The sequence below is a fragment of the Dendropsophus ebraccatus genome, chromosome 12 (assembly GCF_027789765.1).
Source record: "Dendropsophus ebraccatus isolate aDenEbr1 chromosome 12, aDenEbr1.pat, whole genome shotgun sequence".
Classification (NCBI taxonomy): domain Eukaryota; kingdom Metazoa; phylum Chordata; class Amphibia; order Anura; family Hylidae; genus Dendropsophus; species Dendropsophus ebraccatus.
Genome location: NC_091465.1, coordinates 89963983 through 89988503, shown reverse-complemented (window position 1 = coordinate 89988503; position 24521 = coordinate 89963983). Strand labels below are relative to the sequence as shown.

Sequence of the window (24521 nt, the reverse complement as noted above, 5' to 3'; positions counted from 1 at the left end):
AATGAGGTCACTTGTCGGGAGTTTCTACTGTCCTGGCAGCACAAGAGCTTTGTAATTGCGACATGGCCTCCATCCTCCATTCCAGCCTCTAAATGGCGCTCTGTCCCTTTGGTGACTTGCCCTGTGCCCATATGGCACATTATGTCCACATGTGGGGTATTTTCGTACTCAGGGGAAATTACCCTACACGTTTTGTGTTCACTTTCTTTTTTAACCCCTTGTGGAAAAGGAAAAAATTAAGGCTAGACCAACATTTAATGTAATTTTTTTTTTATTTTTACACTAAATCATTGATCTTGTCTTGATTTTTTCATTTTCACAAGGGGTTAAAAGATAAAAAAAAACCACAATGTGTAGAGCAATTTCCCCTGAGTACGGAAATACCCCACATGTGGACATAAAGCGCCATGCGAGTACAGGGTAAGCCTTCAAGGGAAGGAGCGCCATTTGGTTTTTGGAGGCTGGATTTGGCTGGAATAGATTTCGAGGGGCCATGTTGCATTTAAAAGGCCCCTGTGTTGCCAAGACAGTTGAACCCCCCCACAAGTGACCCCATTATGGAAACTACACCCCTCAGGGAATGTAACAAGGGGTGTAGTGAGCATATGGACCCCACTGGTGACGGGCACAAATGTGGAACAATATGGCATGAAAATGAAATATTACATTTTTTACACTATAATGTTGGTCTAGCCTTGAAGTCCGTAAATACCCCACATGTGGACATAAAGCGCCATGTGGGCGCAGGGCAAGCCTCCGAAGGGAAGGAGCGCCATTTGGATTTTGGAGGCTGGATGTGGCCAGAATGGATGATGAACGCCATGTTGCATTTACAGAGCCCAACTCACTCACACTGGAAACCCCCCACAAGTGACCCCATTCTGGAAACTACACCCCTCATGGAATCTAACAAGGGGTGCAGTGAGGATATGGACCCCTTGATGACGGGCACATTTGTGCCGTGAAAGTGAAAAAATGAAAATTTTCACTTTCAAGTCACATTGTTCCACATTTGTGCCCGTCACCAGTGGGGTCCATATGCTTACTGCCCCCCTTGTTAGATTCCTTGAGGGGTGTAGTTTCAAGAATGGAATCACTTGTGGGGGGTTTCCAGTGTCTTGGCAGCACGAGGGCTCTGTAAATGCGACATGGCCCTTGAAATCCATTCCAGTAAAATCCAGCTTGCAAAGGCCAATTGGCGCTCCTTCCCTTTGGAGGCTCGTCCTGCGCCCGCTTGGCACTTTATGTCTACATGTGGGGTATTTCTGTACTCGGGAGAAACTGCGCTACATGTTTGGTGTTTTTTTTTTCTTTTATCCCCTTGTAAAAATGAAAAATGAAGGCTAGAACAACGTTTAAGTGTAAAAAATAGAATTTTTCCTTTTTTACACCACATTGTTCTGAAAATCTGTGAAGCACCTGTGGGGTCCAGATGCTCACCGCACCCCTTGTTACATTCCTTGAGGGGTGTAGTTTTCTAAATGGTGTCCCTTTAGGGGTGTTTTTTAGGTTTTGGCACCCCAGAGCCTCTGCCAACCTGAAGTGGTACAGTCAGAAATGACCAAATATAACGGAGGCGTTGAAATTCACTAGGCGCTCCCTTATATCTGAGGCTTGTGGTTGCGTCAAATAGCGCAATAGGGCCACATATGGGGTATTTCTATAAACTGCAGAAACGGGGCAATCATTATTGGGGTGAATTTCTCTGGTAATAGGTTTATCATTATGAAAGATATTGGATTACAATAAAATCTCTGCACAGAAAATAAAAAATTCCAAATTTCTTACACACTTAGCTTTTATTTCTGTGACTCCCCTAAAGGGTTAAAAAACTTTCTAGATGTGCTTTTGCAGAGTTTGGGGGGTGCAGTTTCTGAAATGGGGTGCTTTGTGGGGCTTTCTAACATACAGGCCCCTCAAATACACTTTAAACCTGAACAGGTCCCTAAAAATATCTGATTTTGAAATTTTACTGAAAATTTGGAAAATTGCTGCTAATGTTTTAAGCTTCCTATTGTCTAAAAAAATGAAATATAGTTTAATAAATGCCGCCAACATAAAGTAGACATGTTGCTAATGCTATTTAATATATAATTTATGTGGTATAACCATTTCTGTATAAGCAGAAAGGTTTCAAAGTTGGAAAAATGCATTTTTTCAAAATTTTTCACATTATTTTGGTGTTTTTCATAAAGATTCGTAATGAGTATTGACTCCAATTTACCAGAAATGTAAAGTACCATATGTCACGAGAAAACAGTCTCAGAATCAGCCGGATAGGTAAAAGCATCCCGAAGTTATTAATGACTAAAGTGACACAGGTCATATTCATAAAATTTGTCTCTGTCCTTAAGGCCATTTCAGGCCTATTTTTTGCCCTGCTGTACCAGCTCGTGTCTATATGTAGGTGAAGATGGGCTGGTCCATATGGCCAAAAAATAATAGATTCTTTTTTTTTTTTAACATTATGGCTAATTCTTCATTGAAATCCTGAGTTTTTTATTTTTTGCTAAATAAAGAGAACAATGCTCGTTGCATCAAGTAGTATTTTAATGGTGTTTAAGGCAGCAACTATGCCCTGTAGTAACCCCCATGTAGTATACAGGTCCCCACTGTGCCCCCATATAGTATACAAGCCCCCTCTATGCCCCCATATAGTATACAAGCCCCCTCTATGCCCCCATATAGTATACAAGCCCCCTCTATGCCCTCATATAGTATACAAGCCCCCTCTATGCCCCCATACAGTATACAAGCCCCCTCTATGCCCCCATATAGTATACAAGCCCCCTCTATGCCCCCATACAGTATACAAGCCCCCTCTATGCCCCCATACAGTATACAAGCCCCCTCTATGCCCCCATATAGTATACAAGCCCCCTCTGTGCCCCCATATAGTATACAAGCCCCCTCTATGCCCCCATACAGTATACAAGCCCCCTCTATGCCCCCATATAGTATACAAGCCCCCTCTATGCCCCCATACAGTATACAAGCCCCCTCTATGCCCCCATATAGTATACAAGCCCCCTCTATGCCCCCATACAGTATACAAGCCCCCTCTATGCCCCCATATAGTATACAAGCCCCCTCTATGCCCCCATATAGAAGATAAGCCCCCTCTGTGCCCCATATAGTAAACGAGCCCCCTCTGTGCCCCCATATAGTATACAAGACTCCTCTATGCCCTGTAGTAACCCCCATGTAGTATACAGGTCCCCACTGTGCCCCCATATAGTATACAAGCCCCCTCTATGCCCCCATATAGTATACAAGCCCCCTCTATGCCCCCATACAGTATACAAGCCCCCTCTATGCCCCCATATAGTATACAAGCCCCCTCTATGCCCCCATATAGAAGATAAGCCCCCTCTGTGCCCCATATAGTAAACGAGCCCCCTCTGTGCCCCCATATAGTATACAAGACCCCTTTATGCCCCATATAGTAGAAACGCCTCCTCTATGCCCCATATAGTAGAAACGCCCCCTCTATGCCCCATATAGTAGACAAGCCCCCTCTATGCCCCATATAGTAGACACGCCTCCTCTGTGCCCCAATTTAGCAGACAAGCCCCCTTTAAGTGGAGAGTCTAGAAGACTTGGCATCTCCAGCCTGGATACAAGATGACATATGATTGGGCACCTCCAGCCTTGATACAAGATGTGTTGCAGTTGGGCACCTCCAGCCAGGATACAAGATGTGTTGCAGTTGGGCACCTCCTTCCTGGATACAAGATGAGATACAGTTGAAACAAATGTAACAAACCCTCAGCTGTGGTAGTGAGGTTGAAGAGGCGGCCATATTGTAGTCACCCAGCTTTCCTAGGAACAGACAAGTTCTTGATGACACAAAGATACATAACACTGGAGAAGAAATAGATGGATCAGCACCGTGGTCAGCGACCAGATCTACTGGCTCCAATGTGACCGGATCCTCGGGCCCATAAAAAAGGTAAGTAATTAAGAATTAAAGGGGTATTCCCCCCAAAATTATTTTTGCATTAATACGTTGCCCACCCGTAGCTTTCCATCTTTCCAATATAAAGTTATTATGGATTCTGCACAGTTTTGCTGTTATCTAGGTACATTCACCCCCACACCAGTCTCCCAGCGGTGCTCGCTCCTGTCAGCCCCGTACTGGCCGCTCCTGTGCTCTGTGCCACAACCAGAAGCCGCTCTCCCCGCGTACCCCGCCCCGGGGTATACTTATGATTTACTCCCGCTGATCGCTCCTGCACCCCCTAATCCTGCTGTCAGCCCTGTCTTAGCTGCTCCTGTGCTGTGCCGCACAACGCCGCTGCCGCTCACCCGCACCAGTTCCCGGGGCATACATATACTGCACTCCCCCCATCGCTCAGCCGCCTCCTGGCCCCTCCTGTGCCGCTGACTCGTACCAGTTCCCCACCCCTGGGGCATAAATATACTTTACCAGCAATCGCAACTGAGACACCCCCCCAACTCCGCTGCCTTTTCCTGGTCGACCCCCGTGATCCTGCTATTCATCAACATCTGTGACCTGATATATTGTGATGTGGATGGATAGCAGCTTGCTGGGGCCTGTAGTTCTACACAATATATCAGGTCTCAGAACTTCTGTAGAACTTCAGGTCCCAGCAAGCTGCTATCAGTCCAAATTACAATATATCAGGTCACACAGTTTCTGATTTGGATGGATGGCAGCTTGCTGGGACCTATAGTTCTACAGAAGCTCTGTGACCTGATATATTGTGTAAAACTGCAGGTCCCAGCAAGCTGCTATAGGTTCAAATCAGAAACTGTGTGACATGATATATAGTGATGTGGTTACAGGTCCAAGCAAGCTGTGAGAAGCACTGCATGCTGGGAAATGTAGTTTCCTGGCTGGCACCATATTGGATATAGTCGACTTTTAGAAAAAAAACTTTTTCTCGGGAACTTTTTCTCGAGTAAGACCAGCTAGGTTTGGGGGCATTTCATTTTTTTTGCTCTTGGGGGGGGGAATACACCTTTAAGTTTTGCAGCAGCTGAGGTGTAGGATGAGGTTCTGCAGCAGCTGAGGTGTATGATGAGGTTCTGCAGCAGCGGAGGGTTAGTATGAGGTTCTGCAGCAGCTGAGGTGTAGTGTGATGTTTTGCAGCAGCTGAGGTGTATTATGAGGTTCTGCAGCAGCTGAGGTGTATGATGAGGTTCTGCAGCAGCTGAGTTGTAGTATGATGAGGTTCTGCAGCAGCTGAGGTGTATGATGAAGTTCTGCAGCAGCGGAGGGTTAGTATGAGGTTCTGCAGCAGCTGAGGTGTATTATGAGGTTCTGCAGCAGCTGAGGTGTATGATGAGGTTCTGCAGCAGCTGAGTTGTAGTATGATGAGGTTCTGCAGCAGCTGAGGTGTAGTATGATGAGGTTCTGCAGCTGAGGTGTAGTATGATGAGGTTCTGCAGCAGCTGTGGTGTGTATTATGAGGTTCTGCAGCAGCTGAGGTGTATTATGAGGTTCTGCAGCAGCTGAGGTGTAGTATGATGAGGTTCTGCAGCAGCTGTGGTGTGTATTATGAGGTTCTGCAGCAGCTGTGGTGTTTATTATGAGGTTCTGCAGCAGCTGTGGTGTGTATTATGAGGTTGCTGAGGATTATTATAGGACTGTGGCTCCAGACTGGTCTCTGTGGTTGTCACATCCAATGTGCAGGAATCTGATAGACGCTGAGTGATGCGTTTGGTTGTGGTGGAGACGTCGATCATTGCAGAAGATGAGATTTTCCCCCCGGAGCTGGAGGACGAGGCCCGGGAGGGGTGGGCTCCGGAGTCCTGTCAGGAACCGCTCGCTCACATTCGCCGCCTTCTGAAGGTTGTTACATGTGATTAGAATTGCCTCTGCCAGCTCTGCTCTTCCTGCTGGAGGGGGAGGCATGGCGGAGATGGCGAGTAGACTATCACCGAGGAGAAGTGACAGCAAGACAGAGGAAGACACAATGAACTGCAGGAAAACAGCGTAATTACAGGGAAGGAGCAACCACCAAGAGGAGATTATTATTAGAGACGGGAAAACGTAGGACGACGAGGACAAAGACTCATCCAGACCAAGGAAAAAGTGCAAAAGAATAATATAAAGTGGATGGAATAGGAGAAAAGCAGAGAGCCAGGATGGTGAAGGTGAGAGGATAGATGGGACCGGGGTAGTAAAGAGGGTGAGAAGATAGAGGGGGCCAGGACTGTGAAGAGGGTGAGAAGATAGAGGGGGCCAGGACTGTGAAGAGGGTGAGAAGATAGAGGGGGCCAGGACTGTGAAGAGGGTGAGAAGATAGAGGGGGCCAGGACTGTGAAGAGGGTGAGAAGATAGAGGGGGCCAGGACTGTGAAGAGCGTGAGAACAGACGAGACAGCAGGGACCGGGACAGTGAAGATGCTGAGAGGATAGATGTGAAGTGAGAGGATAGACAGGATGGGACAGTGAAGAAAGTAAAAAGATAGAAGGGACCGGGACGGTGAAGAGGATGAGAGGATAGAGGGGACAGTAAAGAGGGTCAGAAAACAGACAGGACCAAGGAAGATGGTGAGAGGATAGAGGGGACCTGAACAGTGGAAAGGGTGAGAGGATAGACAGGACTGGGACAGTAAAGGGGGTGAAAGAATAGAAGGGACTCAGAAAGTGAAGAGGGTGAGAGGATAGACAGGACCGGGACAGTCAAGAGAATGAGAGAATAGAAGGACTGGGAAAAAGAAGGGGGTGAGAAGATAGAGGATATTGGTACAGTGGGTGAGAGGATAGACAGGACTGAAACAGTGACGGTGAGTTAAGAAGGTGAAAGGATAGAGGGAACCAGGACAGTGAAGAAGGTAAAAGGATTTAGGGGACCAGAACAGTGAAGAGGGTGAGAGGATAGAAGGACCAGGAAAGTGAAGAAGGTAAAAGGATAGAGGGGACCAGGACAGTGAAGAGGGTGAGAGGATAGAGGGGACCAGGACAGTGAAGAAGGTAAAAGGATAGAGGGGACCAGGACAGTGAAGAAGGTGACAGGATAGACGGGACAAGGACAGTAAAGAGGGTGAGAGGATAGACGGAACCCAGACAGTGAATAGGTTGAGAAGATAAAGGGGACCAGGACAGTAAAAAGGGTGAGAGGATAGAAGGACCAGAAAAGTGAAGAAGGTAAAAGGATAGAGGGGACCGGGAAAGTGAAGAGGGTGAGAGGATAGAAGGAATCAGAACAGTGGAAAAGGTGAGAGGACAAAGGGGATGTGACAGTAAAGAAGGTGAGAGGATAAAGGGGACCAGGACAGTGAAGAGGGTGAGAAAATAGAAGGGACCAGGACAGTCATGAAGCTGAAAGGACAGAGGGGGCCAAAACAGTGAAGTGGGTAAGGAAATAGAGTGAACAAGGATAGTGGAGAATGTGAGAGGATAGAGGGACTGGGACAGTGAAGAGGGTGAAAGGATAGACAAGACCTTAGTCATGAACATCGGAAGAAGCTAAGACAGGACCACGATGGTGGAAAATGGTGATAAGATAGGACAGACAGGATCAGAATAGTGGAGCAGATATTCAGTTCAGATATAGTGGACCAGGGTTCAGATAGTGAAGAAGTCCTGATGGAACCGTGTGGAGATGGTGGAGAGGATAAGCTGGGACTATCATCAAGAAGGTCTAGCACTGATGGAGAGACACTCAGCAGAGAACAAATACCCCCAATGGTCTCTGTAGGATAACCCTTCATGGCTCTCCATATGAATGAACGTTGGGATGCACTGTATGGCACAGGAGAAGGGGCATCCCCCAATGGGCGGCAGGTCTGGATGGCGGCGTTCCTTTGCTTCATCATCTTTCTCACCACATTGGGCAACTCTCTACTTATCTTACTCATCTTCACTCAGAGGTCCCTCCGGAACACCTCCAACTACTTCCTGGTGTCCCTCTTCATGTCGGACCTCATGGTGGGGCTGGTGGTAATGCCGCCGGCCATGCTGAATGAACTCTATGGGAGGTGGGTGTTAGACACCGAGTTCTGCTGCATCTGGTATAGCTTTGACGTGATGTGCTGCAGTGCCTCCATCCTGAACCTGTGCGTCATCAGCCTGGACCGATACCTGCTCATCATCTCCCCGCTAAAGTACAAGCTTCGCATGACCTCCTGCAGAGCCCTGGCCTTGATTCTGGCCACATGGACATTGGCCGCTCTGGCTTCCTTCTTGCCCATTGAGATGGGTTGGCACGAGCAGGACTTTGAGTTGCAACCTACCAACCTGACATTGTCAGAGGAGAAGCAGTGCCGTCTGCTGGTCAGCTTACCATATGCCCTGATCGCCTCCTGCCTGACCTTCTTCCTCCCGTCAGCGGCCATCTCATTCACCTACTGCAGAATCCTACTGGCCGCCCGGAAACAAGCGGTGCAGGTGGCCTCTCTGACCACCAATGTGCCTGAGGACCATGTGCAGGTGAGTACCCCACACCACCAACCAGCATGTGAGAAGTGTTACTTTGCAGTGTCCTCATATACAGAAGAGGAGCAAATACTGAGGATTACACCCTGCATACACGACAGGAGAAGTGGTACTGTGCACTGTATATATATATATATATACTGAGGATTACACCCAACATACAGGACAGGAGAAGTGGTACTGTGCACTGTATATATATATATATATATATATATATATATATATATATATATATACACAAACATATACTGAGGATTACACCCAGCATACAGGACAGGAGAAGTGGTACTGTGCACTGTATATATATATATATATATATATATATATATATATATATATACACAAACATATACTGAGGATTACACCCAGCATACAGGACAGGAGAAGTGGTACTGTGCACTAGGGTTATGACTTTTTGACTTTTTTAAAGATTTTATTGTCCTGATGTTGCATTTGATAAACTTTTGCCTATATGTTACTTTTCTGGATATTTTTACTGGTGTTATTTCATTGTAATTTCACTTTTGCCCACCACAATTGGGAATGTGGTGGTGAGGGGACAAGGATGCAGAGAAAATACAGAATAGGCTAAAAGAAGTTAGAGGAATTGGAGAGGAATTGGTCGCTAATGGTGGTGCCCTTTGTGGAGAAGGATTGGTCGCCCATTGTGGGGCCCTTGGTGGTGGGGGATTGGTCGCTCAGGATGGTGCCCTTGGTGGAGAGGGATTGGTCGCTCAGGATGAAGCCCTTGGTGGAGAGGGATTGGTCGCTCATGGTGGTGCCCTTGGTGGAGAGGGATTGGTCGCTCATGGTGGTGCCCTTGGTGGAGAGGGATTGGTCGCTCATGGTGGTGCCCTTGGTGGAGAGGGATTGGTCGCCCATTGCGAGGAGGGATTGGTCGCTCATGGTCATGCCCTTTGTGGAGAGGGATTGGTCGCTCATGGTCGTGCCCTTTGTGGAGAGGGATTGGTCGCTCATGGTGGGGTCTCTGGAGTCTAACACCTTTTTTATCAGTTCTACCATCAGAATGCAGAATTTATTAAAGAGGTTTAGGAGGGTCTGAGGACTTCCAGAAACACTATAGTGGCCCAGAACAGATACCAACACAAGACGATGCTGGATGGAGAGATGAGCTCAGGTGTGGTGCATATAATATCTACCACACATAGGGAAAATTGTGTAAACTGCCCTCCCCTCACAATGCCAGGGCAATCTTTGCATTGATGGCTTTTTTATTCTTCCACAACGGAAAATTCAATTAAAAAGACTGGTCGAGCCTCAGTATTTTGTTTTTCAAACAGGTGGGTGGTGGGGGGAGATAACAAATAATACTAACTCACCTCTCCCTGTGCTTCTCCAGTGTTGGTAAGAAGTGTTGGAAAAACAGGCAGAACGCCTCATTGAGAAGTACATCAGGATAACTGTGTATGAATATCAGCTGTACAAGGCTCACCTTGCTGGGTTGTGCTCAGCCACAACCACTATATAGCATATGGATAAAGTCAACAGCCGCAGCCCCACAGTGTGATACCCACCAGCCGGGGTCTGTAGTCAAAATCCAGATCACCAATCAGAATGCTAGCTGTCAGCACCGGCTCTATAATATAATACAAGAAGTTTATTTAAAAGTCCAAACAACTAACGCGTTTCAAGGCCCTGGCCTATCTTCATCAGATAAAACGGATGGAGAATAAATAGATATCTTCAGACATAGTATATAAAATACTGCTAATCCGGGATCTCTGGTGCTGCCGACAGGATATACATGTATACTCCACCCCAGTATATATATATATAAATATCTTTACAGGTGCAGATAAAGGCCTTGTACATGATATACATGTATACTCCACCTTAATACTATACGTGTATGTATATATATATATATATATATATATATATATATATACACACACACAGGTGCCGGCCTTGTACAGGATATACATGTATACTCCCTCCATCCCAATATATATATGTATATATCTCTACAGGTGCAGATAAAGGCCTTGTACATGATATACATGTATACCCCACCTTAATACTATATGTGTATGTATATATATGTGTGTATATATTATATATATATATATATATATATATATATATACACACACACACACAGGTGCCGACCTTGTACAGGATATACATGTATACTCCCTCCATCCCAATATATACATATGTATATATCTCTACAGGTGCAGATAAAGGCCTTGTACATGATATACATGTATACTCCACCTTAATACTTAATGTGTCAGGTGTAAGGATTAGGAGCCATGGACAGATACAGCTGGTATCAGAAAGATTTGTAAATTACTTCTATGTAAAAGTCCCCAGTCTTCCAGTACTTATCAGCTGCTATATGTCTTGCAGGTGTATTCTCTCCGTCTGACACAGTGCTCTCTGCTGCCACCTCTGTCCATGTCAGGAACTGTCCAGAGCAGCAGCAAATCCCCATAGAAAACCTCTCCTGCTCTCCTGTACTGGAAGACTGTGGATTTTTTTTTTATATAGAAGTAAATAAATCTCTGGCACCAGTCGATTCAAAAGGAAAAAAATGGTGAACTACCCTTTTAAATCCGTCCATTCATTGACTTGCAGTTAGAACTAAAACAGGACTGTGTTACCAGCTATGGCCATAAGGTGGCGATGAATCCTTCATAGTGTGACACCTTGTGGTCATTTGTGGTAGTGCCATCATTATTGTATAGTTTGTAGGTTGTGATAGGCCGGAGTGGCATATACCAGACCTGTTACATCACAGAGATTTTCCTTGATTATCGCCCCCCCTTGGTTGGGTACAGACATGGTGGATAATTGCTGATAAATCTGCAGTAAGAGTCTTGGGTCAGACACCTGTGGTACACCCACCACCCATGCAGCCGTCAGAATCCATAATAATATTCTGCTATAATCTGTGGCTGGTGCTGGGGACCCCTAATCCGGCACATCTGGACCCGGCCACGCAGCATGGATGTGATGTACCCGCTGCCATGAGTCACATGGCTCCCCCCATACTGGTAGAATATGTTTCCAGTCCTGAACATGAGATCTGTGGGCTCCAGTCTCCTGCCGGCTTGGCTCCAGCGCAGCTCGCATCCACAGCCCCCCCACCCTCTGCTGCAGGGTAAGCGGTGCCAGCTCCGTGTGTGCCTTCCATCATCCTGCCTCAGATCAGACTAATGCTGGGATGGCTATAAAGAAGCCCCCGTCCCCCAGCACCATGTGACCACATGCACTTTCATTATCTGCATGACACAATGACCTCTGACCTGTATCCTAAAAATCAGAGAAAAACATTAAAAAAAGAGTTCACAAAAAACAACTGGTACCAGAAAGGGCCGAGATTAGTAATTTACTTCTATTAAAAAATATATCTTATTAGCTGCTGTATGTCCTGCAGGAAGTTGTGTATTCTCTCCAGTCTGACACAGTGCTCTCTGCTGCCACCTCTGTCCATGTCAGGAACTGTCCACAGCAGGAGAGGTTTTCTATGGGGATTTGCTGCTGCTCTGGACAGTTCCTAGCTCCTGAAAGAGCTGGGTTTCCAGCAGAAGATGACAGCCGGCTGCTGTGAACGGAACCAGGGAGCGGCCCACCGAGGCACAGGGACAGGAGAGTTCACGTGTTCATTATTTTCTCTCACCCCCTGCCTGTCTGCCAATTTTAGTGTTCATGGGATTTCCTCTTTAAGCCCCTTTATGCCCTATGTTGTAGTTAGGCCTCTATGTACAGGTAGCCCCCCCCAGTAGTATCCCCTATGTAGGCCTCCCCTATAGGGAACCCTCCCTGTAGTTAGAGCCCCCGGAGGTAGTATCCCCCATGCCTCCCCCAGGTAGTTACACCTTGGAGTAGTTAGTTTGTATCCCCCCATGCCTTCCCCCGGTAGTTACACCTGTGAGTACTTAGTATCCCCCATACCTCCCCCAGGTAGTTAGTATCCCCCATGCCTTCCCCAGGTAGTTACACCTTTGAGTAGTTAGTTAGTATCCCCCATGCCTCCCCCAGTATTTACACCTGTGAGTAGTTAGTATCCCCCATGCCTCCCCCAGGTAGTTAGTATCCCCCATGCCTCCCCCAGGTAGTTACACCTGTAAGTAGTTAGTTAGTATTCCCCATGCCTCCCCAAGGTAGTTACACTTGTTAGTAGTTAGTATCCCCCATGCCTCCCCAGGTAGTTAGTATTCCCCATGCCTCCCCCAAGTACTTACACCTGGGAGTAGTTGGTATCCCCCATGCCTCTGCCTGGGTAGTTACACCTGTGAGTAGTTAGTATCCCCCATGCCTCCCCCAGGTAGTTACCTCTGATTAGTTAGTATCCCCCATGCCTCTCCACGGGTAGTTACACCTGAGATTAGTTAGAATCCCCATGCCTTCACCAGGTAGTTAGTATTCTCCATGCCTCCGCCTGAGGAGGTAACACCTGTGAGTAGTTAGTTAGTATCCCCCATGCCTTCCCCAGGTAGTTACATCTGTGAGTAGTTAGTTAGTTAGTTAGTATCCCCCATGCCTCCCCCAGGTAGTTACACCTGTGAGTAGTTAGTTAGTTAGTTAGTATCCCCCATGCCTCCCCCAGGTAGTTACATCTGTGAGTAGTTAGTTAGTTAGTTAGTATCCCCCATGCCTCCCCCAGGTAGTTACACCTGTGAGTAGTTAGTATCCCCTATGCCTCCCCTGGGTAGTTACACTAGTTACATCTGTGAGTAGTTAGTTAGTATCCCCCATGCCTCCCCCTGGGTAGTTACACCTGTGAGTAGTATCCCCCATGCCTCCCCCGGGTAGTAACACCTCTGAGTAGTTAGTATCCCCCATGCCTCCCCCTGGGTAGTTACACCTGTGAGTAGTATCCCCCATGCCTCCCCCGGGTAGTTACACATGGGAGTAGTTAGTATCCCCTATGCAGGTGGTCGCCCCCCCAGTAGGTAGCCTCCTCTATGTAGGTATTCCCCACCACAAGTTCTGTAGTATAAATAAACACACTAACCTGGTTCTAGCACAGTACCTGCTGTCACAAGAGGTGCAGTAATTAGCAGGACGGAATCCTATGGCTCCTCGCCCTGTCAGTCAGACTGCCATATATAACTGTAAGAGTTTAGTGTTGAGCAGTGTACGTTACCTGCACTGATACACTGTGACAAATGATCAGAGAGAGCTTCGTGCCCCTATAGACTGGATGCAACTACGGCCTTGTTCACACGTTACAGACTTTAATGTGGATTTTGCAGGAACATTGTTACTGATCACAGGGATCCCAGCGATGATAGGACCAATCCCACTGCAGACCCATGGATTCTGCTGGAGAGACACTGTAGCAGACCCTCAGCTGTGATTACATTCACTGACAGAGAACATGGTGGGAAATGAATCTATATTAGAAGGTTGCAGACAATCGCCCGGGGTGATATGTAACGCAGGAGAGTTGCTGATCACCTTCTGATCTCCTGTGCGGCTGCCTGACCTATATTACATTACCTAGAGTAATCCAGGGACATATGGGAGATCAGCAGGTTACATGTGAGCGCAGCTCTGGGGGAAGCTACACAACCGCAATAACTGATGTGCAACTAATCTGAACCGGATGGCAAATGTTATAGTTACATAGTTAATACGGTTGAAAAAAGACACATGTCCATCAAGTTCAACCAAGGAGGGGATGGATACAGGTAAGGGGGATATACAAGGAGGGGATGGATATAGGGAAGGGGGATATACAAGGAGGGGATGGATACAGGGAAGGGGGATATACAAGGAGAGGATGGATACAGGGAAGGGGGGATATACAAGGAGGGGATGGATACAGGGAAGGGGGATATACAAGGAGGGGATGGATAGAGGGAAGGGGGATATACAAGGAGGGGATGGATACAGGGAAGGGGGATATACAAGGAGAGATGGATGGGGGGAAGGGGGATATACAAGGAGGGGATGGAGGGAAGGAAGGGGGATATACAAGGAGGGGATGGATAAAGGGAAGGGGGATATACAAGGAGGGGATGGATAAAGGGAAGGGGGATATACAAGGAGGGGATGGATAAAGGGAAGGGGGATATACAAGGAGGGGATGGATACAGGGAAGGGGGATATACAAGGAGGGGATCGATACAGGGAAGGGGGATATACAAGGAGGGGATGGATACAGGGAAGGGGGATATACAAGGAGGGGATGGATGGAGGGGGATATACAAGGAGGGGATGGATACAGGGAAGGGGGATATACAAGGAGGGGATGGATAAAGGGAAGGGGGATATACAAGGAGGGGATGGATACAGGGAAGGGGGATATACAAGGAGGGGATGGATACAGGGAAGGGGGATATACAAGGAGGGGATCGATACAGGGAAGGGGGATATACAAGGAGGGGATGGATACAGGGAAGGGGGATATACAAGGAGGGGATGGATAAAGGGAAGGGGGATATACAAGGAGGGGATGGATAAAGGGAAGGGGGATATACAAGGAGGGGATGGATACAGGGAAGGGGGATATACAAGGAGGGGATCGATACAGGGAAGGGGGATATACAAGGAGGGGATGGATACAGGGAAGGGGGATATACAAGGAGGGGATGGATACAGGGAAGGGGGATATACAAGGAGGGGATGGATAAAGGGAAGGGGGATATACAAGGAGGGGATGGATAAAGGGAAGGGGGATATACAAGGAGGGGATGGATACAGGGAAGGGGGATATACAAGGAGGGGATCGATACAGGGAAGGGGGATATACAAGGAGGGGATGGATACAGGGAAGGGGGATATACAAGGAGGGGATGGATGGAGGGGGATATACAAGGAGGGGATGGATACAGGGAAGGGGGATATACAAGGAGGGGATGGATACAGGGAAGGGGAGGGGTGATAGGTTCTATACATATGCATTTATATTATTTTGCTCTAAGAACTTGTCTCTCCTGTTTTGAAGCTTCTACTGTTGTTGCTGTGACCAGATCCTGTGGTGACTGTTCCACAGATTCACAGTTCTCATGGTAAAGGAGGCTTGTCGCCTCCGGAGATTGAACCTTTTTTTCTCCAGGCGGAGGCAGCGCCCCCTTGTCTCTCCGGGCGGAGGCAGCGCCCCCTTGTCTCTCCGGGCGGAGGCAGCGCCCCCTTGTCTCTCCGGGCGGAGGCAGCGCCCCCTTGTCTCTCCGGGCGGAGGCAGCGCCCCCTTGTCTCTCCAGGCGGAGGCAGCGCCCCCTTGTCTCTCCGGGCGGAGGCAGCGCACCCTTGTCTCTCCAGGCAGAGGCAGCGCCCCCTTGTCTCTCTGGGTGGAGGCAGCGCCCCCTTGTCTCTCCGGGCGGAGGCAGCGCCCCTTGTCTCTCCGGGCGGAGGCAGCGCCCCCTTGTCTCTCCGGGCGGAGGCAGCGCCCCCTTGTCTCTCCGGGCGGAGGCAGCGCCCCCTTGTCTCTCCGGGCGGAGGCAGCGCCCCCTTGTCCTTTGAGGGGGTTTTACCTGGAACATCTTTTCCCATATTTCTTGTAGGGTCCATTTATATAAGCCGCTGACTTATTGTGTGCTGTTCTGTAGTCTATTATCTACAAGTACACCCAGATCCTTCTCCATCAGCGACTGCACCAGAGTAACTCCTCCCAGGACATATGATGCATGTGGGTTATTAGTACCCAGGTGCAGAACTTTACATTTATCCACATTGAACCTCATTTGCCAAGTGGACGCCCAAACAGTGTGTCTAAGTCATCCTGTAACATCTGCACATCCTCCATAGACTGTACTGTACTACAAAGCCTGTAACATCTGCACATCCTCCATAGACTGTACTGTACTACACAGCCTGTAACATCTGCACATCCTCCATAGACTGTACTGTACTACACAGCCTGTAACATCTGCACATCCTCCATTGACTGTACTACAAAGCCTGTAACATCTGCATATCCTCCATAGACTGTACTACAAAGCCTGTAACATCTGCACATCCTCCATAGACTGTACTGTACTACAAAGCCTGTAACATCTGCACATCCTCCATAGACTGTACTGTACTACAAAGCCTGAAACATCTGCACATCCTCCATAGACTGTACTGTACTACACAGCCTGTAACATCTGCAAATCCTCCATAGACTGTACTGTACTACAAGGCCTGTAACATCTGCACATCCTCCATAGACTGTACTGTACTACACAGCCTGTAACATCTGCACATCCTCCATAGACTGTACTGTACTGTACTACAAAGCCTGTAACATCTGCACATCCTCCATAGACTGTACTGTACTACAAAGCCTGTAACATCTGCACATCCTCCATAGACTGTACTGTACTACAAAGCCTGTAACATCTGCACATCCTCCATAGACTGTACTGTACTACAAAGCCTGTAACATCTGCACATCCTCCATAGACTGCACTGTACTACAAAGCCTGTAACATCTGCACATCCTCCATAGACTGCACTGTACTACAAAGCCTTTAACATCTGCACATCCTCCATAGACTGTACTGTACTACAAAGCCTGTAACATCTGCACATCCTCCATAGACTGTACTGTACTACAAAGCCTGTAACATCTGCACATCCTCCATAGACTGTACTGTACTGCAAAGCCTGTAACATCTGCACATCCTCCATAGACTGTACTGTACTACAAAGCCTGTAACATCTGCACATCCTCCATAGACTGTACTGTACTACAAAGCCTGTAACATCTGCACATCCTCCATAGACTGTACTGTACTACAAAGCCTGTAACATCTGCAAATCCTCCATAGACTGTACTACAAAGCCTGTAACATCTGCACATCCTCCATAGACTGTACTGTACTACAAAGCCTGTAACATCTGCACATCCTCCATAGACTGTACTGTACTACAAAGCCTGTAACATCTGCACATCCTCCATAGACTGTACTGTACTACAAAGCCTGTAACATCTGCACATCCTCCATAGACTGTACTGTACTGCAAAGCCTGTAACATCTGCACATCCTCCATAGACTGTACTGTACTACAAAGCCTGTAACATCTGCACATCCTCCATAGACTGTACTGTACTACAAAGCCTGTAACATCTGCACATCCTCCATAGACTGTACTGTACTACAAAGCCTGTAATATCCGCACATCCTCCATAGACTGTACTGTACTACAAAGCCTGTAACATCTGCACATCTTCCATAGACTGTACTGTACTACACAGCCTGTAACATCTGCACATCCTCCATAGACTGTACTGTACTACAAAGCCTGTAACATCTGCACATCCTCCATAGAGTGTACTGTACTACACAGCCTGTAACATCTGCACATCTTCCATAGACTGTACTGTACTACAAAGCCTGTAACATCTGCACATCCTCCATAGACTGTACTACAAAGCCTGTAACATCTGCACATCCTCCATAGACTGTACTGTACTACAAAGCCTGTAACATCTGCACATCCTCCATAGACTGTACTGTACTACAAAGCCTGTAACATCTGCACATCTTCCATAGACTGTACTGTACTACAAAGCCTGTAACATCTGCACATCCTCCATAGACTGTACTGTACTACAAAGCTTGGTGTCATCTGCAAAGATAGAAACATTGCTGTTAATTCCATTCTCAATATCATTAACAAACAAGTTAAACAGAAGAGGGCCCAGTACTGACCCTTGGGGTACACCACTTATTACCGGGGACCATTCGGAGTAGGAATCATTGACCACCACTCTCTGGGAACGATTTTTAAGCCAGTTTTCAATCCAGTTACACATTAAATTTTCCAAACCGATAGACTTTAACCTCTTAAGGACATAGGACGTACCGGTACGTCCTATGTCCTCACTTGCACTTCAAAGCGGGGCCGCGCGGCGGCCCCGCTTTGAAGTGCCGCGATCCCGGGTGCCGCGTGTAGCCCGGGACCGCCGCTATTAGCGGGCACGGTCTGATCGCCGTGCCCGCTAATTAGCTAATCGGAGGCAGCTGTCAAAGTTGACAGCTGCCTCCGATTACCGGAGGCAACGTTTCCCTGGTGTCTAGTGGGGGACATCGCTCCTCCGGGACCTTGCCGGCCGGGGACGCGTCCAAGATGGCGCCGTCCTCGGCTCGGCACTCGTTTACTTCCGGCTGCAGCAGCCGAAAGCAAACGAGTGCCGATCTCATGGATCTCTGCAGCATATCTATGCTGCAGAGATCTCAATGAGAGATCACAGTGTATATACTAGAAGTCCCCCAGGGGGAATAACCCTAACCCCAGGGGGGAATAACCCTAACCCCAGGGGGAATAACCCTAACCCCAGGGGGGCTTCTAGTATATGTGTAAAAAAAAAAAAAAAAGTGTTGTTAATAGTAAAAATCCCCCTCCCCTAATAAAAGTCTGAATCACCCCCCTTTTCCCAGGTTTTAAATAAAAGTAAACAAATAAATAAATAAAAAAACATGTTTGCTATCGCCGCGTGCGTAATCGCCCGAACTATTAATTAATCACATTCCTGATCTCGTATGGTAAACGGCGTCAGCGCAAAAATATCCCAAAGTGCAAAATTGCGCATTTTTGGTCGCATCAAATTCAGAAAAAATGTAATAAAAAGCGATCAAAAAGACGTATATGGGCAATCAAGGTACCGATAGAAAGATCAAATCATGGCGCAAAAAATGACACCTCGCACAGCCCCATAGACCAAAGGATAAAAGCGCTATAAGCCTGGGAATGGAGCGATTTTAAGGAACGTATATTGGTTAACAACGGTTTGAATTTTTTACAGGCCATCCGATACAATATAAGTTATACATGTTATATATCGTTTTAATCGTAACGACTTGAGGAACATGCATAACAAGTCAGTTTTACCCCAGGGTGAATGGCGTAAAAACACATTTCCCCCAAATAAAAGAAATGCGTTTTTTTTTTCAATTTCACCACACTTCGAATTTTTTTCTGGTTTCGCAGTGTACTTTATGCAAAAATTCAGCCTGTAATTGCAAAGTACAATTAGTGACGCAAAAAATAAGGGGTCATGGGGGTTTCTAGGTGGAAAAATGCAAGTGCTATGACCTTTTAAACACAAGGAGGAAAAACCGAAAACGTAAAAACGAAAATGGGCCATGTCCTTAAAGGGTTAACTTACCCATCAGACGTCCATGAGGAACTGTGTCACATGCTTCTGCAAAATCCAGGTACACGATATCCACAGCCGCGCCGCCATCCAGGTACACGATATCCACAGCCGCGCCGCCATCCAGGTACACGATATCCACAGCCGCGCCGCCATCCAGGTACACGATATCCACAGCCGCCCGCATCCAGGTACACGATATCCACAGCCGCGCCCCCATCCAGGTACACGATATCCACAGCCGTGCCGCCATCCAGGTACACGATATCCACAGCCGCGCCGCCATCCAGGTACACGATATCCACAGCCGTCCGCATCCAGGTACACGATATCCACAGCCGTCCGCATCCAGGTACACGATATCCACAGCCGCGCCGCCATCCAGGTACACGATATCCACAGCCGCGCCGCCATCCAGGTACACGATATCCACAGCCGCGCCGCCATCCAGGCTTCTACTCACCCCTTCATAGAAACATATTAGGTTGGTTTGACAGCTTCTGTCCTTAGTAAAACCCTGCTGGTTATCACTTATATACTATTACCTCCTATATATTCCTGGATGTAGTCTCCTATATATTCCTGGATGTAGTCCCTTATAAGCCCCTCAAATAGTTTCCCCACGTTAAGCTTACAGGTCTGTAGTTACCTGGGGAAGTTCGAGAGCCCTTTTTGAAGATCGGTATTACATTTGCCTTACGCCAGTCCCTCGGCACAATACCAGTAAGCAAAGAATCACGGAATATTTCATACAAGGGTAGAGAAATTACAGAACTGAGTTCCCTAAGAACTCTGGGGTGCAATCCATCAGGCCCTGGAGCTTTGGTTACATTGAGTTTATTTAATTTATCTTGGACCATATCTATAGTAAACCAGTTCAGTACATTACATGTGTTAGCAGCACTGGCCCCACCCGCCTCAGTACTGGCCCCACCCACCACAGCTCCATCCTCTTTTGTATTACAGATTACCCCCAGAGCTGCACTCACTATTCTGCTGTTACATTCTGTCTCATCCTCCAGAGCTGCACTCACTATTCTGCTGTTACATTCTGTCTCATCCTCCAGAGCTGCACTCACTATTCTGCTGTTATATCCTGTCTCCTCCTCCAAAGCTGCACTCACTATTCTGTTGTTACATCCTCTCATCCTCCAGAGCTGGACTCACTATTCTGCTGTTACATTATGTGTGAGTACCCTCCAGCGTATGTTATATCTCCTGGGATGCAATGCAGCAGAGTACTGACTGGCACACTATGTGCCCCCACCTCCAGGTGGCGATATAACTGCTCTTCTCTCTGTTGGTGTTGCAGGTGCTCACCGTTCCGGTCACGGAGGGCAGGAAGTTTGTCACTAAGCACAGTAAGAAGGCTCTGAAGGCGAGTCTCACCCTGGGCATCCTGCTGGGCATGTTCTTCGTGGCCTGGCTTCCCTTCTTTGTCGCCAATGTGGTTCAGGTAAGATGAAGCCCTTGGGCAAGTCTCTGATTCTACGAAAGCTGGGTGACAACCATGATGGCCGTCATTCCTGATATGTAGGGAAAGCTGGGTGACAACCATGATGGCCGTCATTCCTGTTATGTAGGGAAAGCTGGGTGATAACCATGATGGCCGTCATTCCTGATATGTAGGGAAAGCTGGGTGATAACCATGATGGCCGTCATTCCTGATATGTAGGGAAAGCTGGGTGACAACCATGATGGCCGTCATTCCTGTTATGTAGGGAAAGCTGGGTGATAACCATGATGGCCGTCATTCCTGATATGTAGGGAAAGCTGGGTGATAACCATGATGGCCGTCATTCCTGATATGTAGGGAAAGCTGGGTGACAACCATGATGGCCGCCATTCCTGTTCTGTAGGGAAAGCTGGGTGACAACCATGATGGACGCCATTCCTGATCTGTAGGGAAAGCTGGGTGACAACCATGATGGCCACCATTCCTGATCTGTAGGGAAAGCTGGGTGACAACCATGATGGCCGCCATTCCTAATCTGTAGGGAAAGCTGGGTGACAACCATGATGGCCGCCATTCCTAATCTGTAGGGAAAGCTGGGTGACAACCATGATGGCCGCAATTCCTGATCTATAGGGAAAGCTGGGTGACATAGGAAATGCTTCATGCTGCCTCACCCAAGAGCCGGATCGGCAATTCTGTCAGTGATGCATCCCCTAGTGTCATGTATCGGGGCAGAGTTATCATTCCGGGTTCTAGGAAAGCTGAGTGATAACCCCCGTGGACTCTGGGTGTAGCTGAGCTAGGGGGCGCCATCCTGTGCCATCAGGGCAGGATGGGGGCAGTAGTGGGAGGAATGGTTGGGAAATCAGGTGAGCAAAGTATTGACCCCGCCTCCTGCAGAGTGGGAGGGGCTTACAAGAGAGAAGCCATTTTTCTCACATTAGCCGGGGGCCATTATTATTATTGTACCTGTAAGAAAAGGGGTCCGTGCCAAAGTAGATCCTAGATGGCACCTGGTATTGTGCCCTATATATATATATATATATATATATATATATATATATATATATATATATATATATATATATATGACATGTGCCCCCTGTGACCGTCCTTTTGTCCCATTACCACACTGTCTTCTCTGCCCCCCCTGTAACTGCCCTGTTGCTCTGTGCCCCCCTGTCTCCATGCCCCGTGACCACCCTGTCTCTGTGCCCCCCGCAGGCTGTCTGTGACTGTGTGCCCCCCTGTGACCGCCCTGTTTGTGCCCCCCGCAGGCCGTCTGTGACTGTGTGCCCCCCGTGACCGCCCTGTCTCTGTGCCCCCCTGTGACCGCCCTGTCTGTGCCCCCCGCAGGTTGTCTGCGACTGTGTGCCCCCCTGTGACCGCCCTGTTTGTGCCCCCCGCAGGCCGTCTGTGACTGTGTGCCCCCCGCAGGCCGTCTGTGACTGTGTGCCCCCTGTGACCGCCCTGTCTCAGTGCCCCCTGCAGGCCGTCTGTGACTGTGTGCCCCCTGTAACCGCCCTGTCTCTGTGCCCCCTGCAGGCCGTCTGTGACTGTGTGCCCCCTGTGACTGTGTGCCCCCTGTGACCGCCCTGTCTCTGTGCCCCCTGCAGGCCGTCTGTGACTGTGTGCCCCCTGTGACCGCCCTGTCTCTGTGCCCCCTGCAGGCCGTCTGTGACTGTGTGCCCCCTGTGACCGCCCTGTCTCTGTGCCCCCTGCAGGCCGTCTGTGACTGTGTGCCCCCGGGACTGTTTGATGTCCTCACCTGGCTGGGATACTGTAACAGCACCATGAACCCCATCATCTATCCGCTCTTCATGAGGGACTTCAAGCGCGCCATGGGGAAGTACCTGCCCTGCTGCCGCCGCTCCAGGGTCGTCTCTCTGTCCGAGCCCCGACTGGGGCTGTCCCTGAGGAACGTCCTGACCCTGCGGGGGGACACCGACTCCATCTACTCCGCCACTCTGGGCAACGAGCACCTGCTGCAGAACTACAAGGAGCCCAGCACCGACCCGCTGCCCGTCACCGCCGCCGACTCAGTCAACCTCTTTGACCTGGAGCAGGAGATGCAGGTCCACCAGCTGAACACGCCCATGGACTGAGCCAACATGGCAGCCGGGTCGTCACGTGACACAACACTGGCTTACAGGACTTCATACTGTGTCTTCCCATAATGTTCTGCTCATCCTGAGGCTCCTGGTTCACCAGCAGAAGGCGAGGACTGCCGCTGGGTGACCCAGTCACATGACCTGATTTAGCTCCTCCCCGCTGTTGGCTATCGAAGAGCTGAAAGAAATCTGAGCTCCCACAATGCAGAATTATGAATGCAGCTCTGGAGGCTCCGGCGCTGGGCCTCGTACGCCCACGTGACCCGCCCTGTGACATTCTGTGCAGTAATGAATCCTCTCTGGTTACTATAATTCAGTGATATTTGACGCTGGCGCCGCCCGGAGGGGGAGGGACAAGCGCAATGACATTACACAAATGTCAGCTACTCCGCTGATCCAGCCCTTAAAGGGAAAGCGTCCCCACATTGTACATGTTATATCTACAGAGAGCCTGAAATCTTCAGCTTACCTGCCAGTCCTGTAGAGGTCTCTTCTCGGTGGTCGCCGCCTCCTCCTCATCATCATCATAGTAGATATACACAGGTATATAGATAACAACCGCTAATGGTCACAGCTGTCCTCCTCCCCCTCACAGCACATGCACAGAGCATGCCCACAACACTCCCATAGAAAACAATAGGTGAAGATCCAGCTTACCTTCTCCTTCTCTCTGTGCTGGTTACGGTCACAGTGCACAAATCACTGAGCATGCCCACTACACTCCCACATTGAAGTCTATAGGTGTCCATATAACAGCTCATCTTCTGCACTTATCTCACAGGATGCCCACAACACTGGCCCATAGACGTCAATGAATCAGGTTCCTACCATCCATGAGGCGGCTGTTAACAGCTCAGGCAATATGGCCGCCCCCCCCCCCATAATCCAGTACAAATAACAATAAAAATAAGTCTAAAATCCGGAAAAAAATTTAGATGATAAGAAATAAGGTTTCGTTGTTTGACTTTCCTTAGTGGACGACACTTTCCCTTTAAGAGTTTCATCGTGACTAAATGCAAATTAAAGGGGTTATCCAGGCTTAGAAAAACACGGCTGCTTTTTTCCAGAGCTAGCGCCGCCCCTGGCCTCAGGATCAGTGTAGGCATTGCAGCTCTGTTCCATTGAAGTGAATAGAAACGAGTTGTAATACCACACACAGCCTGAGGACAGGGGTGGCGCTGTTTTTTCTAATATCCCTGATAATCCCTTTAAATGGCGGCTTCTTCTTTAATAAAGGAGACTCACTTTGTGACTAAATGTTCTCCAGCTTTCTTGTAACCTTGTGTGTGACTCCTGACCTCTGCGTGAACGAGAGCGCCCGAACCGAGAACCGGCCCCGACCTGATACAGCTCAGGGGTTTGTTACAGTGCGGAATTCACTATACATAGGGACAATATTCCCTGCCGGTTCTATAAGCCCCCGAAGTCCTGATCACACAGTGTAACAAAACCTGCGCTGTAATATAAAGGGAGGCTCCTGGATCAT

At 48.4% G+C, this 24521-nt stretch overlaps 1 protein-coding gene across 1 annotated transcript; it reads left to right on the top strand.

Moving 5' to 3' along the window:
• Positions 1 to 7188: 7188 nt before the first annotated feature.
• On the top strand, positions 7189 to 24250 carry HTR6 (5-hydroxytryptamine receptor 6). The gene is made up of 3 exons (XM_069947570.1): positions 7189 to 8403; positions 20781 to 20924; positions 22649 to 24250. The coding sequence occupies exons 1-3, from the start codon at positions 7684 to 7686 to the stop codon at positions 23027 to 23029; spliced, it is 1245 nt and encodes a 414-aa protein (XP_069803671.1). The 5' UTR covers positions 7189 to 7683; the 3' UTR covers positions 23030 to 24250.
• Positions 24251 to 24521: the final 271 nt, after the last annotated feature.